General features: G+C 33.6%; 1 protein-coding gene across 1 annotated transcript in view; it reads left to right on the top strand.

Annotated features, from left to right (window-relative positions):
* Positions 1–2,007, top strand: part of LOC100932238 (zinc finger protein 69 homolog) — a 40,915-nt gene extending 38,908 nt beyond the window's left edge. Inside the window, exon 6 of the mRNA XM_031950339.1 lies at positions 796–2,007. Coding sequence (XP_031806199.1) covers positions 796–890 — 95 coding nt within the window. The 3' untranslated portion in view covers positions 891–2,007. The remainder of the gene's footprint in view (positions 1–795) is intronic.
* The last annotated feature ends 13,700 nt before the right edge of the window (positions 2,008–15,707 follow it).

Genomic DNA, 15,707 nt, shown 5'->3' with positions numbered 1-15,707 from the left:
CTGTGTGAAGTCTTACACACAGAGCATCCTGATGGGTTTTGCAGTGGTGCTTTGTGTGACAGTAAACAACATCTGTACCTTGGCAACACTTTAGCTTTTTTTCTCTTTTCTCACATATGGATGAATTCCTGCATCCTCTGGAACTGATTTTTTCAAAATTAGGATGGATAATTTCTGACAGAAAATGCTAATTCCTCTATCTCCCCACTATTACAGATATTGGCTCTGTTGATAACCCAGGTTTCCACATTTCCAGACTTAAGATATAGGCACGTTTTGGGGGGGAGAGGAGGAAGCAGTGATTTTTCTGGGCCTCCATTTAGATTCCATCTCTTGAAAGACATGAAATGAAACACTCTGCCCTGTGTACAAAATCAAAGTCCTTCCCCCAGTTTCTTCTCTCCTATCCATATAATCACTTTAACTTTATTGTGGTGTACCAAGATCAATACTTATGGATATGGATTAGGGTGGAGCCTAGTTGGAAGTAAATTTCCTTAAAAATCTGAGCAGCTGCACTCAAACCCATCGCAGTGAAAACCTGGTTTGGGATTGGCTTTATAAAAAGAGCCTTGAAGCTTGGTGAAATTTGTTTTTGTTTCTTGCAAACCACTGAACATTTAGCCTGCTGTTTCTTCCAGATTGGACAAAACTAAAAAAAAGATCTTAAACAATTGCTATTGGTGGAACTCAGGAGATTCTTCCTCTCTGCCTCTTTCTTCTCACAACCCATTTTCCCAGTTCTTTCCTATCTTTTTCAGTCTCGTTGTTAACCCAAAACTTTCTTACCCACAGGTACTTCCCTGGCTAAGCACCAGTTTGTCTTGCCTAGAGTTTTCTGCCTAATGGTATGCTGCTTCTCACGAATTGCCAAGTCTCAACTAATGTGAACATTCTGCTCATCTCCAGTTCCACCGATCTCTCTGACTTGGAAAATCTCCTCTAAAAGTATGAGGATCATACTACTTTTGGTAAATTTGGCTAATGCCTCTGGTTAGGTTTTTCCATCCTGCCATTCATTATTGCCATAGATTCATAATAGATTATATAGGATCTACTTCCTTTATCCAAATTGATGTGTATGTGGGAGATGGGAAAGAAGGCTTTTGGTGAGAATTCTAGCTCACCCTTCCTGTAGTAGCCAGTGGTAGCTTATAATCTTCTCTTTATGCTTTATCTCTGGGCAATTCTTCATTCAACCCTCTCACTGGTACAGGCCTCTAACTTCCCCTTTGGAATGGGGGAAAACCCTTCAGGGTAATTATAATGCAAATTTTACTTAGTGCCTACAGCAACATCTGAGAAGATGTCATTGGTAAAGAGCAATCCCAACAATCCAAAATGCACTCCCTATCTCCTCAGATCAATTTGTGATTGTGGCACTAGACTTCTATTTGATTTCCCATCTCAATTGTTTCTCTACTCTAATCCATTCTTCAATCATCAAAGTGATTTTGCTAAAGTAGATCTGACAATATTCCTCTCTCCACCAGACCTCCTCTCCCCCATTCAAGAAACCCCAATGGCTCCCTATTCATTCTGGGATCAAATATAAATTTCATTAGTTGCCATTTAAAGATGTTCACAGCCTACCCCCAAGCTACTTTTCTAACTTTATTATATATATGTTTCTGTCCTTCCTGCATTTTACAATCCAACCAAATTGGCCTTCTTGCTCTTCTTCATCCTTATAAAAAAAATCCCAAATATCCAAATATGAAGGATATTATAAGGAATTAAACATGTATTAAGAAGAACCATGAAAAAAGAGCATTTGTAGAAGAAACTTTCTGCTGAGTTGAATTCATAAACAATTCACTTTTGCTTAATGTTTTTTCATTGTGTATTATGATTGTTTTCATGTGGAAAACATGACTCCTAAAGGAGCTATTATGTACACTATTACAAGCTATTGTTTATTGTAATTTGTATTTGTGTATATGTTTTGTAATGTGTGTACAGTAGAGCATGTATGCAATTTATAAATAAATTCATATATATGTGTAAATGGGGGGTGTGTTCTCAACATTTTTTTTTCCTTTTTACTGATAGGGTATATAATCACAATATCTGGAAACTATCCCCAGTCCCCGAGGTCCCATTATCTCTCTTTTTTTTTTTTTTTTGGTGCCATATTGTATTGCTAATATGCCAAAGTCAATTATACCTCAATATTCCACCCTACTATGATTGTGGGCCTGAACCCCACAAAAATACCTGGTCACCTCCAAATCTGGATGTCTTAGTTGTAAAACTTAATCTCTTTTTCACCTCTATTTTCATCAACTAAACTCCCCAGATCATAAAGTTCTTTTCCTAGGGTCTCTGTTTATAAGGCATACAAAAATAATAGAATCAATTAATCAACAGTCATTTGATTAAAAAAAAACATTTCCTATTTTGTAATTTTTAGATCATCAAAAAAGTCTCTCACCTCTCCCATTGCTAGTGGATGACTTTGCTTAACAAGTTAAAGTTCCCAAGCAGTAGGATATGAGGCATCTATCTATTCAGGATATGGACAGTTGAAAGGCCTTTCACCACATCCAAGGGCCAAGCAGGAAAGTGTAAGATGAGGTGAGACACTACTCTCACAGAGTCAATCCAATAGAACAATATGACAAAAGAAATATAGCATGAAAAAGCATGGTGATTTGCTTCATTCAAAGAAGCAGTCTCAGAAAGCATCACTTCATGGTAGTATGTGTTGTTTACTTTTCCAGGTTAGCTAAAGGCACCCTAGCTGTCGGCTTGGACAATAGCTCTTCTAAATGTCAAGTGATACATAAGTTTGAGTTACTGTGAGCATAGAGGCCACACAGAGTCACTGTTTATGATGACAACTATTCTCTTGTTAGTAGCAATAAAATGTGTTAAAGTTATCTTCAAGAATTGGTCTCAACTCTCTAAACTATAAGCATTTCCCTCACAATAGGCTTATGGTATGTATATTATTATACTTTTTATACTTGTTCTACAACTATGAAAACTGAAGTTATATGGGAGAATAAATATGAATAGAAATGAAAAGAAATTATCAACAGTTAACACAGCATTTGGAACATGGATAGATTATTCTGAGGGTATATCATACCACACAATTCACTATCCTTAGAGTATTATTTTTCAGTTTTATCACCACCCACATTATTTTACCCCTTATGGTTCATAATTTAAATCTGATAGTCACTAGGCCTTAAACATCTGCTTAAGCTGATCACCAGCAACAGGCAGGCATAAGATAATTATAATTGGACCTAAACAGAAATGTCTGTTCTCCAATTGAGCATAGCTCCTGTGACTGATTGAGAGTCCCTTTGCTGCTTCATTCAATAACACTCATTCCTGTATATTTCTTTTATCAAGGCTTAGTGGACAAGGTTCTGTCTCTGCTGTGACAGACCAATTGTGGGCAATATTTTAAAACTGCACAACTTAGCAATTCAATGACTAAGGATTACTTCAGATAACCAATGATGAAGTATGCTAACCATATCCTGAGGAAGGCTTGGTGGATTCAAGGAACAGAATGAGACATACATTTTTGGACATGACAAATGTGTGACTTTTTTTTTTTTTACTTGACTGTGGTAAATTATTAGAGATGAGTTTTCTCTTTTTTCATTAAGGAGAGATTTGGCAAAAGAGCAAGACTATTGCTGAGGAAAAAATATGAGTTCTGAAGCATTTAAAAATGCAGAGGAGGCAACAAGAAGAAATACAGAAGGAAGCAAAACAATCAGGATAGCTTTGAAAGTAACATGTTTAAATTTATTATCTATATATTTTAAAATAGTAAGCTATACCAATGGCACCTCACTTTTACACACAATCCTTTTTCATGGTATTGTTCATGGGAAGGGTGGTGTGTTTGGCAAATTGAAAATTTAAAAAAATTGAGAAAAAACTTCTAAACTTTAATCATATTCATCCAAGACTTTTGATGGCCATAATTATATTATTAAAATTCCACCTTTTACAAAAGCCTTTCTCAATGCCCCATAATGCTAATGTGTTAGGATTCTTACAAGGTGCAAAGTCACTGCAATTGATAGAGACAATAATTGTCTAATTTAGCATGGTTCAATATGATTGATCTGCTCCTACAAGGAGATGTTATGGGCCAGAATTTGAAACAAGGTACTAAGTGGAATTGAGGAGACAATGGTTAAATCTAATTTAGCATTGATTTAATCCTACCACAAATAATGGTTTCCTAGTGATATAATGATTGATGTATACCAGTGTACAGCATATAAGCAAGAAGCTCTCAGGGCCAGACACATAAGCCCACTAGAAGCTCTCGGAGCCTCAGCCAGGATTCAGTCAAGGAGATTCACAATCCAGAGAAGGCAGCTTAAGCTCTTGGAACCAAGACTACAGATGGCCTCTAGAAAAACTAGCTGAAACCCAAGTGAAGGAGATAAGACTTTGAAGGAGAAGATAAAGGATTTGGACTTTAACTCCTGGCTGCATTTGGGGTGATTACATTGAACTGAAACTAAGGCTGCCTCTAGAAGTCCCCCAAGAACCTGCTCCCAGAGAACATTACCTTTTAGAGAAGAATATTACACTGATGCCTTTCCTCTGAGATGATCGCCATTTTACACACACATACAGTCCTGTAGGTATCTCTGTGTAAAATAGAGATAATTTTTATATCTCTATCTATCTTTTATCTATCTATCTATCTATCTAGAGAGATCTACACACACAGACACACATACAACATATATATGTAGATAGAAATAGATACAGTTAAAGATGTATGTGGATATAGCTATATATAAATATAGATATAAATACAGATATATAATTTTGTGCTCTATTTGGTCAATTCAATTCAATAAGCATAAGCAACAAATAAGTGCAAGATACTATGCTTGGCTTTAGAGATAGAAAGATAAAAATGAAAAATAGTCCCTGCCCTCAAAAAGATTACATTCTATCTAGAAAATACTGTATCTCTAAGTAAATACATGATAATTTGAGGAGAGAGAACCAAAAAGGCTTCTAAAAGGATGTAGGACCTGAGCTGATCTCTGAAAGAAATTAAGAATTCTAAGAATCAGAGATGAATAGGGAATGCATTCTAGGCATGGTAGTATGGCCTCTGCCAATGCATGGGGAAGGGGTTTGAATGACAAGTGCAGAAGAGTGTACAAAGGGACATAATATGAAGTGTGTATAGGATAGGAGGCTGGATTATATGTGGAAGACTTTAAATGCTAAACTGAGGGGTTTGTATTTTGGTGTAGGGGCAATAGTGGCCACTGAAGCTTCTTTCTCTGTGCTTTTGGTAGACTTTTTTTTTTTTTTTTAAGCAGATGTGTATGTGATAGATTCGAGAGATAAGAGACTAGAAACTAAAAGACCAAGAGGAGCGAACATAAGACAGATTCCACTGATGTTGTGGAGATAGAATGGATGAGACTTAGCAATTGATTTGTTATGAGATTAGGATGAATGAAGAGTCCTGGGTGCCTTCAAGGTTGGGAAGCTAAGTGACTGGTGGCATCCACACTAGGAACAGAAAGTTAAGAACAGAAGTAGGGTTTAGAAAAAAAAGATGATGAATTCTTTTTTGAAAATGTTGATTTTTGAGGTACCTATGAACATTAAGATTAGAAATGTCCAAGAGGACATATCTGAGAATCATTTGTATAGGGCTAAATAAATCCATTAGAGTTGATAAGGTCCTCAAAAAAGGCCAAGACAATGTCTTAGGATATATCCACAATTAGATATCAGAATGATGCAGCAAAGAAAATTGAGGAGTAGCCACATAGCTGGAAACATCAATATGGAGCAGTGCTATAAAAACCAAGACAGGTGAGAGAATTTAGGAGGAAAGTTACAACATTAAAAGCAGAGAATGATTAAAATTAAGAGTAGTCTTACAGAAGTCTTACAAGATTTAGCAACTAAGATATTACCGATAATTTTAGAGAAATCAATTTTAGTCAAATAATGAGACAGATTAGAAGACATTGCAATAGGCTGAAACCTAAGAGGAGAAGTGGAGAAAAGATAAGAAAACATTTTTAGTTCTTAAAGGGAAGAAAAAGATAGGATAATAGTTTGAGGGGATGGGAAGGGAATGTGAACTATTTCTAAAGGATGGGGGGAATGTAGGCATGTTTGTAGGTAGTAGGGAATGAGTCAGTAGCTAAGGAGAAATAGAAAATTCAGTAAGTGTAAATGAAACAAATACTGCATCCAGTAAGATGTAGAACTAGACATTTTTCTCTTATCCTTACAGCTTCTCAAACTTCTCCAAAATAGCAATTAAAAGCCAGAGATAAAGCAATTTTAGCTATGTAGGATACCAAAAACCAAAGTAAGGTAAAAGTTAGAAGAAATTACAGTAAAGATAACCAACAATCCATAACTCCTAATGTGGCTTACCTAGTGCTAGGTAAGGGTCCTCCCTGACCATGAACCACATACTCAGTAGCAGGTCTGCACAGACACATATACTTGTAACATAATCTAACTCTGATGCCTCCTTATCCTTACCACCAATCCCTTCCTCACTTTAGAGAGCTAAATTGTGGTAATACCTTCAGGCAGCAATTGTAGTCGGGCAGTGGTATGTGTTGCTAGGCCAAAGAACTATAGAACAGAGGGAAATAGGATGCATATATGTATGTATATATATATGTATGTGTATATATATATATATATATATATATATATATATATAGGCTATGTAGCATTCCACTAAGCCTGAGGGAAAGAGCCCTTTCTCATTAAAGGTCTCACCAAGGATGGTAAACTCTGAATTGCCCAGCATGAAAGGAGGCTGAGTAACTTTGAAATGCAGCCTTCAGGGAATCATCACCAAAAGAGAGGGAGTCAGAAAGTGAGCAATGAGGGAAAGTAAAGGATGGGGAGGAAGAATGAAATTACTAAAAATCTCAGGAAGAATAAAAGCCAAAGAATTTGAGCAAAAGTATGTAAAGCAACAAGGAACACGTTAACAGCAAAAAAATTATGTGGTCTCAGCTTTAATGAATTAGTTCAAGTTTCTTTGAATAAATATTGCAGAACATAAGAAAATATGAATCAACCGCCTGATGAGGCAGAAAATGCTATAGATTTTGAGAACATGGAACTACAACACACTGTTCCTAAGTGGTTTAAAATAAAAATAAAAATTGTGAAAACATAATCTATATCTGAATACAAATGTGGATTCAGACACAACTTTTACAATTCTAGCTAGTTACTTAATCTCTTTTGCCACAGATTTCTATAAAATGTACATAATAATAGCCCTTAACCTCTCAGGGTTTTTGTGAAGCCCAAATGAAATCACTGTAAAATACTTAGTACAGTATTGGCAAATAGGAAACACTATATAAATGTTCAATTGAATTATTAATTTCAAATATTATAAATCTCTCAGAAGAACATGTCAAAAAATGAATACCACAATGCAAAGAAATAATACAGGAAAAATGTCTAGAACTTCTGAACACAGAAAACAAGGTGCCAATTGAAAGAATACATAGGCCCTCGAGAAAAAAAATTTTAAAAATCCTGAGCTACAAATTCCAAGACATAAAGTGATTATATTTCACAATTCCACTAAGACTATTCAGAAAATGACCAGAAAAGATATCTTGAAATATAAAGGGAAGGGATTTTTTTAATAATACAAATCAAAAACACAAGACAGAATGATATAATGCGTTCTGAAGAACAACAAAGCTCAAGATGTAGTGCAAGTTGGCATATTCTACAAATCAGAGCTTATCCACAAATGAAAAAAAAAAAGATGAATGCTAAAAAATAAAGAGATATTTGAAACATTTTAAGAAAGAAAACCAGACATAAAATATTGGATTTTGAAACACTCCAGAAAACTGAAATACAAGAAGTGTAAACAAATACAGCAGCAGCAGCAGCAACAACAAAAACACAACACAAAATAGCATATACAGGAAGGTAAGAGTGAAAAGAAAAGTCAAATAGAATTGATGGTGGAGAAAAAGATCTGAAACATCATGAAATACCTACACCTTTTAATACTATTTATAGGTGAATCTTTTTTTTTTTTTTTTGTAGAACTAAATTACAAAATGGGAGAATACATAAAAACAGGGAAGGGAGGAAGAAGAAAGAGGACAATACTGTATCTTAATTGGGTCAAAAACTTTACAATGAAGGGGAGGTAATTCCTGTAGAAACGAGTTTTTAGGAGAACAGGCAAGGGAGGGATTGAAAAAGAGGAAAAGAAAAGGATCAACACAATTACTAGGAAAAAAAAATCTTTGTAGCAAGTTTCTCTGACAAATAGTTCATTGTCAAGATCTTTAAGAAACTGATTCAAATTGAGAAGAGCCATGTAACCTAAGAATATTAGTAGATAATTTTTAAGAGAATAAACCAAGGCTATAGAGTCATAGGGGAAAATGCTCTAAATCACTAATTATAGAAGTATAAATTAAAGTAATTCTAAAATTCTACTTCATGCCCAACCCTTTAGCAAAGATGACAAAAATGAAAATGACAGATGCTGAGGGACTGTGGAAAAATATGTTCATTGATAAAATGTTGTTGGACCTGTGAATGGGTACAACCATTCTGGAAAACATTTTGAAATTATTCACAGAAAGTTACTAAAGAATGGTTATCTTATGATCCAGCTATGCTACTGCTAGGGCTGCACCCAAAAGAAATCAAAGAAAGAAGAAAAGGTCCTATATCCCCCAAAATATTTATTGTGATTCTTTTTCTGGTGGCAAATATATGAAACTTTGGGAATGTTCATCAGTTGGGTAATGGCTAAACAAATTGTGGTAAATGAATATGATAAAATATTATGAACAGATCAGAACATTTTGTACCTTATTTGTACTGTAATATTAATAGTATAAAAATGAATAATATTGAATATTTTTATAAATTGTTGAAGAATGAAATAAGAAGCAGACTAAATTATTCAATAACAATTGATGAAATCTTGAGCAGTTGGTGAGGTGGGCAGAAAGAAACTGAAGAATTTAACAACTGATCCCTGGGGCAGATAGAGAGAAGGCTCTGACAGAGATCAGTTTAGCTCCATGATCCCATTCTCTGTGGAGGTCATCCAGTCAGAAATCCAACTTATGTCAAATGCCTGAGGTCCACTCTCTGTAAGGAGCCTGGGCAGTATCACCTTGCCATGTCCTGTCAGAAATTCCAGTCATATCCCTGAGATTAAATTTTCTCCATAAAATTTACTTATGGTCCATGCCATGGCCACTGCTCTCCTTTGGGTCAGTTCCACCACAGCATTCTATCTCGTGATGTCTTTCCTCTTACCCCTCTCCCATCTCAAAATATTGGTATCTCTCCTAATTCCGCTGGGCTCCTGACCCCACTTTTCCTTTTCCTTCTTATAGCTAATTCTTTTTGTGGTATTAAATCCCTTTCAGGATTTAGCTAAGAATCCTGCCCTAACCTCATTGGATATTTCCTTTCTCCACTAGGGAATTTGTCCTTCTCATTATTAATTATTAACATCCTTTTCTGTGCTCTTCTAACTGTATTTCATATATACCATTCCTGGTATTTATTGTATCCCCTATTTTTTTTGTAACCCCCTCCTAAATAAACTTTTTTTTTCCCAAAGAGAATAACATAATGAATTTTCACCTGACCAGACCCCAACATTTAGTGTCTATATTAGCCACATCAATAGCATTGTAAAGACAAACAACGATGAAAGGTATAAGAACTATGATGACCATAATGACCACAAATAATTCTGTAGGAAGCAATGATGAAGTATACTGTCTACCTCCTGAAAGAGAGCTGTTTGATTTAGGGTATAGAATGAGACTTTTTTTTTTTTAAGAATGGACTATATAGGAATTTATTTTGCTTGGCTATGTATATTTGTTACATGAAATTTATTTTATCCTTTTCTTTTAATTAAATGAAAAGTAAATAGATTTTTGTTAATTAAAAAAATAAAACTTTAATTAAAAAAGACAACAAAATTAAAGTTCATTCAACAAAATTAATATAGAGTAAGAACTTTTAGTACATTCTGTCTCCATTGCCAGAACTTTAATCACCCATCCTGCTTCCAACTGTCATATACAAAGGCAGGCTGAATACCTTACATTGTTTTGCCAGCATATGTAAAAAGCATACTTTTACTCTTACTTCCTATTGTCTCACTGAGTCCCTGGTCATGTGATTTTGTTTTTTTGTAAGTTTTGAATTTGTGAGTTTATTCTCAACTAGGCCCCTGGCTGGCTCATCATCTGTAATTTCCTAGACTCTGCCCTTACTTTCCTCTCCTTCTCTCTGACTATAAAAAGTCATGTCACCTGGAAGACTCTTGCTTAATCATATATAATTTAGCCGTACTTAATCATATTTTATTTAGTTTATGAGCTGTTTCATGTTACCAAATAGCATTCTTTGCAACCGTGATAAATATCTCCTGTGAATTTGTCACATGGTAAACACTCTCCTACAATCTGGTATTTCGGTACTTTATTTACCTGATACTTCTTCACAATCAACACAGTAATACTACCTTGTTGTAGAACTTTCCTTTTATTGTATTAGATGCTTGGAACTTTACTTGTAGTTACTCTTTAGTATTATTTTGCTTAAGGGTTTTAGGCAGTATGCTTTATAAAACTTTTTTGCTGAATCAAAATTTTTCAGAAAAAAAGATAAACTTAAAACAAAAATCCAAATCCTTGTGTATTTTAAAGCTCGGTTTATATTTTATTTTCTAAAGGAAATCTTCCTTTATCACTTACATTGAGAGTGTTCTACTCTTTCCTTAAATCTTATATCTTTGATTAGTTATTTCTGTTCAGCATCTTCCATTCTAGACAACAAACTACATGAGTGCCAAGACTGTTGTATTAATTTGTATTTCTCATAACTACTGCATTAGGCCTTATATAAAGTAAGTGCTTACTTAATAAACATCTGTTTAATTGAACTCATAAGTAACTTATTACGTATACCATTCTCTTGCGCACAGAACATTCCCCAAAGCATTGTTGCAGGAAAAAGAAAGATAAGGTTAAGGAAATATTAAAAAGACTAACTAAAATAGAGGATGTTTGTTAGACAGTAAAACTTAACAAGTTACTTAAAAATAGCCAAACTATAAATAGAAAGTAACAAGATTAAAAATTATGCATACATTAAATTCCTGCTCTGATGCTTCACTATAAAAGGCAGTGAACTTAATGACGGACATATTTGTTATTGAAGATCTAACCTATATTTTTAAAATAGCTGTCTATTCTCATCAGTAAAAGTTTTTGAGCAGAAGCTCCTTTTACTAATGATATTACAGGCTGAACTAATATATATTATATATAGATATATCTATCTGTATCTATATATCTATCTTTCTATCAAACTTCAGTACCTAATATCCTATTTTAGTACATGGGGGAGTGGTAATAATATTTTAAATAATTAAATAGGAAAGTATATCCTCACAGATTTCATCTAATACATTAAAATATTCCATGCTGCCCATTTGAAGGATATTGAGGAATCCAAGTTCAAGCTGGTAAAAGAGCCACACAAAAAATACTGAAGCAAAGAACCTTAAAAAACAGAACTGGACAAATAGAAAAAGAGGTAGAAAAATACTCTGATGAAAGTAATTTCTTAAAAATTGTAATTGGGTAAGAAGCTAATGATTCTATTAGACATTAAGGAGTTAATCAGTTAAAAGAATTAAAGAAAATAAAAAAGAATTTAAAAATTTTACATATGGGAAAAAACAACTGACCCGGAAAATAGATCAAGGAAAGATAAGTGAAGAATTATTGGAGTAATCAAAAGCCATGATGAAAGAAAGAACCTAGGCAAAATATTTCAAAAAATTCTTAGGGAAAACTGCTCTGTTATTCTAGAACCACAGGGTAAAATAAAAATCGAAAGATATACCAAAATAAAAATTCTGAACAATATTATAGTTAAATTCTTGAGCTTCCTGGTCAAAAAGAAAATGCTTTAAGCAGCAAGAAAGAAAGCATTTAAATACCTTGGAGTAATACTTAGGATCTATACAAGATTTAGCAGCTACTATCTTAAAGAAGCAAAGGGCTTGGAATATGATAATCCAAAAGGTTAAAAAAAATGGAATTTCAACTATAGAGGGTTGGAACTCTGAAAAGGTGTATTTGAATCAAGACAGCAGAGCACTTAAGGCTAATTACATAGCAAGATGTGATAATGGTTCTATAAGCATATGGTGATGTGATGACTCTCCTCAGGATTGGCACTTGCTCAATGTATTATGATGAGGTAATCAGAGGCAAGGATTGGAGAGCAGAGAGTAAAGGTCAGAGCCTCTTTGCCACAGTTGAGGAGGGAAGACTTCAGGCTCCAGATTCCAGAGTCCAGGATTCATCTTTGCTAAGCCAAGTGGCAGCTTGCCTGCCTGCTTCACTTCTCCTCCTAAAGACCAAGGACTTTGACTGATTCTGACTCTGACTCATTCTGAGGCCCTCCAGAGAGCTTGCCCTGACATTATTTTCAACCAAAAAAAAAAATTACCTAGCAAAATTGAGTATAATCCTTTAAAGGTAAAAAATGGCTATTTAATGAAATAAGGGCTTTCAGATGCTCCTGGAAGAAAAGGCTAGAGCTGAATAGAAAATATCACATTAAAATTCAAAACTCAGAAAAGCTAAAAAGATAAACAAGAGAAATCACAAGGGACTCAAGAAGATTAAACTGTTTATCTTTCCATGGGAAGATGATACATGTATCATCTAAGAATTGTATCATTATTTGGGCAGTTAGAAAGATTCTACATAAAAAGAGAATACAGAAGAGTTGAACTGAATCAATCTTTTTGAATGATGTTAAAAACAATAGATAGGCAAGAAAGAAGGATGCTCTTGGAGAAGAAAAAAGGGGAGAGGAAGAATAGGGAAAATTATATCACTTAAGATATGTTCAAGGAAAGTCATTTATAATGGAGGGGAAAGTGGTGGTAATGAGGGCTATGCTTAAACCTCACTCACATTGAAATTGTTTTAAAGAAAAAAAATACAAAATATTTTTTTCTTTTAAATTAAATTAAATTTATTTTATTATATAAATTATATAATATATACATTTATAATTATATTATATAATAAATTATACAAATATATAATTATATAAATTATATATATATATAATATAAATAAATTTAATATTTTATTTCTTCACAATTACATGTAAAAACAATTTTTAATATTTCCCCCCCACCAAATTTTGCATTTCCAAATTTTGCATTTCATTTCCCTCCTCCCCACATTGAGAAGGTAGGCAATTTGTTAATAGATTATACAGGTGAAGTCATGCAAAACACACTTCTATATAAGTAATGCTGTGAAAGAAAACACTGACAAAAAGAGAAATAAATAAAGGAAAAAAGTATACTTTGATCTGTAGATTCTACTAATTCTTCTCCCCTCCTTACTTCCCCCCATTTAAAAAAAGGAAGTTCTTCTTTTAGAACCAATCAGTTCTCTCTTCATATCATTTCTAAGCAGACATAAAAACATACACATCCACCACAAATTCTCTTGTCCTCTGAAAACATAGGTGTTTAAAAATCAAAATGCAATTTTGTCTAAGTGAGAGCAGAGTACAGTATAAGTCTAATCTTATTGACCTCTCTATTCCTGGAAGCTATCCCCTTCTTAAAACAGCAAAATTTCAATTAACTTTTTTTTTGTTTGCCATGAAAAACTGTTGACATATATTGAGCAGCCCACTAAAATCCCTAGATTTTTTTTGAAAACAGTTGTATATTTATTACTTCTGAAAAGCTAAAAAAAAAAGAAAAGAATTATTTACAAGCTAGACAAGTAGATTCATCAAAAATTCACATGCACTTTAAGAGGGGGAGAGAAGGGAATAAACACTATTAGGGTCTACTATGTGTCAGGCAGTTTGTTAAGCCCATTTACAATTATCATCTCATTTGATCCTCACAATAACTCTGGGAAGTATGTGTTATTATTTTACCCATTTTACAAATGAGGAGTTAAACAGAGATTAAATGACTCATCCATAGTGACATAGGAAGCTAATAAGTTTCTGAAGCTGGATTTGAATTCAGATGTTTCTGACTCACTACTCAAGGCTCTGTCCAGTTTTCTTCTTTAAGTTATGCATGCATTTCATTTTTGCAGAGAAAAACCATCAGCCTGTTTTCCATGTTGCTTTGCTCCAGGAGGAAGAAAAGTGAATATAAAACAAAACTAAAATTTCTTGACTCATTTTTTTCCTCATAGAATAGTCTCCATAATGACTAAAATATTTAAGATAATTTGAGGGAAAGTTAATTTTTTAAAAAGTAGTCAATCTAATGTCACAATATGAAATTGCCACAGCAATTTCCTGAGCATCAAAAAGGATATTTTGTATGTATGTGTGTGTGCGTAATTTGGGGAAGACCCATTTATGTCAAATAGTAGCATTTTAATCTTTATTAGCCAATTTGCTTATAAAATTATAATTAATTACTTTTTTCTTTCCTCCAAAAGAACAATAATTGATTTTTTAAAAGTCCCCAAATACTTAAATTATATGACTATTGAAATTGGAAGCAATTTTTAACTTATACACTAGGGTTTTCTTGCCCCAAAGGAGAGTTAGTTATCTTGTTTCTATAAAAGTGGGTCAATAGGGAAAAGATGATTTCCATATCTATGTAGACTCCTTCAATTCTTTTTTTTTTTTTTTTTTTTTTTTTTTTTTTTTTTTTTAAGGATAGTGAAAATTGGAAAGGGGGACTGATCTTGACCTAGATCACTAGATCTCAGGGAGTTAAATATGGAAACTTAATACTATGCTGCTTTCTATAAGTCTACTGGGGAACTGTTGGACAACCACACTTTCAATTTTCATATGAACATCTTCAAGGAGTATTACGCATTTTAATTGAAGAAAGATTATTAATGATTCTGTTCATTTCCTCATTCTTGTAGGTGCTTCAAACTTAGCCATAATGATGCTATTGGAATGGTCATCTATTTATTGAACATGTCTTCTGGAGGTTTGTAACTACAAATAAGCATATCATAGTACTGACAGTCTCTTCCCACTCCATACCTTAGGTGTATCTCCAGTAAGGTCTGGTGCCAATCTTTCCATACAGCATATAACATAGGATTTGTCCATTTAATTAACATTTTTGTGGTAATATTAACAAAAATTATATAATAGCCAAATTCCTTCTCATTCCTATCTCATCTTTCCAATCCTTGTGTTTATACTTAAGTGATCTCTTAAAATGTTACAAGCTCTCAATTCATGGTCCAAAAAACATGCCACAAATTACAGAAGCAAACATAATTACTGGAAATTAAGCAATTTCCTTTTTCGGTTTTGGGTTGAGTAAAGTGGGTAGGCCAAGTAAAGCACTCCTAAGACACTGACATGGGGTGAAGTGGGTGGGAAATGAAAATAAACTGAAAGCAAAATGACTGTGAAAAAATAGACCTTGAAAAATCTACTAATAAAAATTTATTTCAGATGAATTAGGCAAGAAATGAAAACACTATCCTTGGATATTGAATGAGGCAGAGTTTAAAAAACAAATAAAGCAGAATTCAAACATCTTTTTTGTTGCTTGTTTTTATTTTTATTTTTGCAAATCTTTTCAGTAGGACTTTAATTTTAAGGAAATTTGAGAAATTTAGTAATTACCATAAACTAACACC

This window comes from Sarcophilus harrisii, chromosome 2 (genome assembly GCF_902635505.1).
Source record: "Sarcophilus harrisii chromosome 2, mSarHar1.11, whole genome shotgun sequence".
Lineage (NCBI taxonomy): Eukaryota > Metazoa > Chordata > Mammalia > Dasyuromorphia > Dasyuridae > Sarcophilus > Sarcophilus harrisii.
The sequence above is the reverse complement of the archived record's forward strand: the minus strand, read 5'-3'. Positions and strand labels throughout refer to the sequence as shown.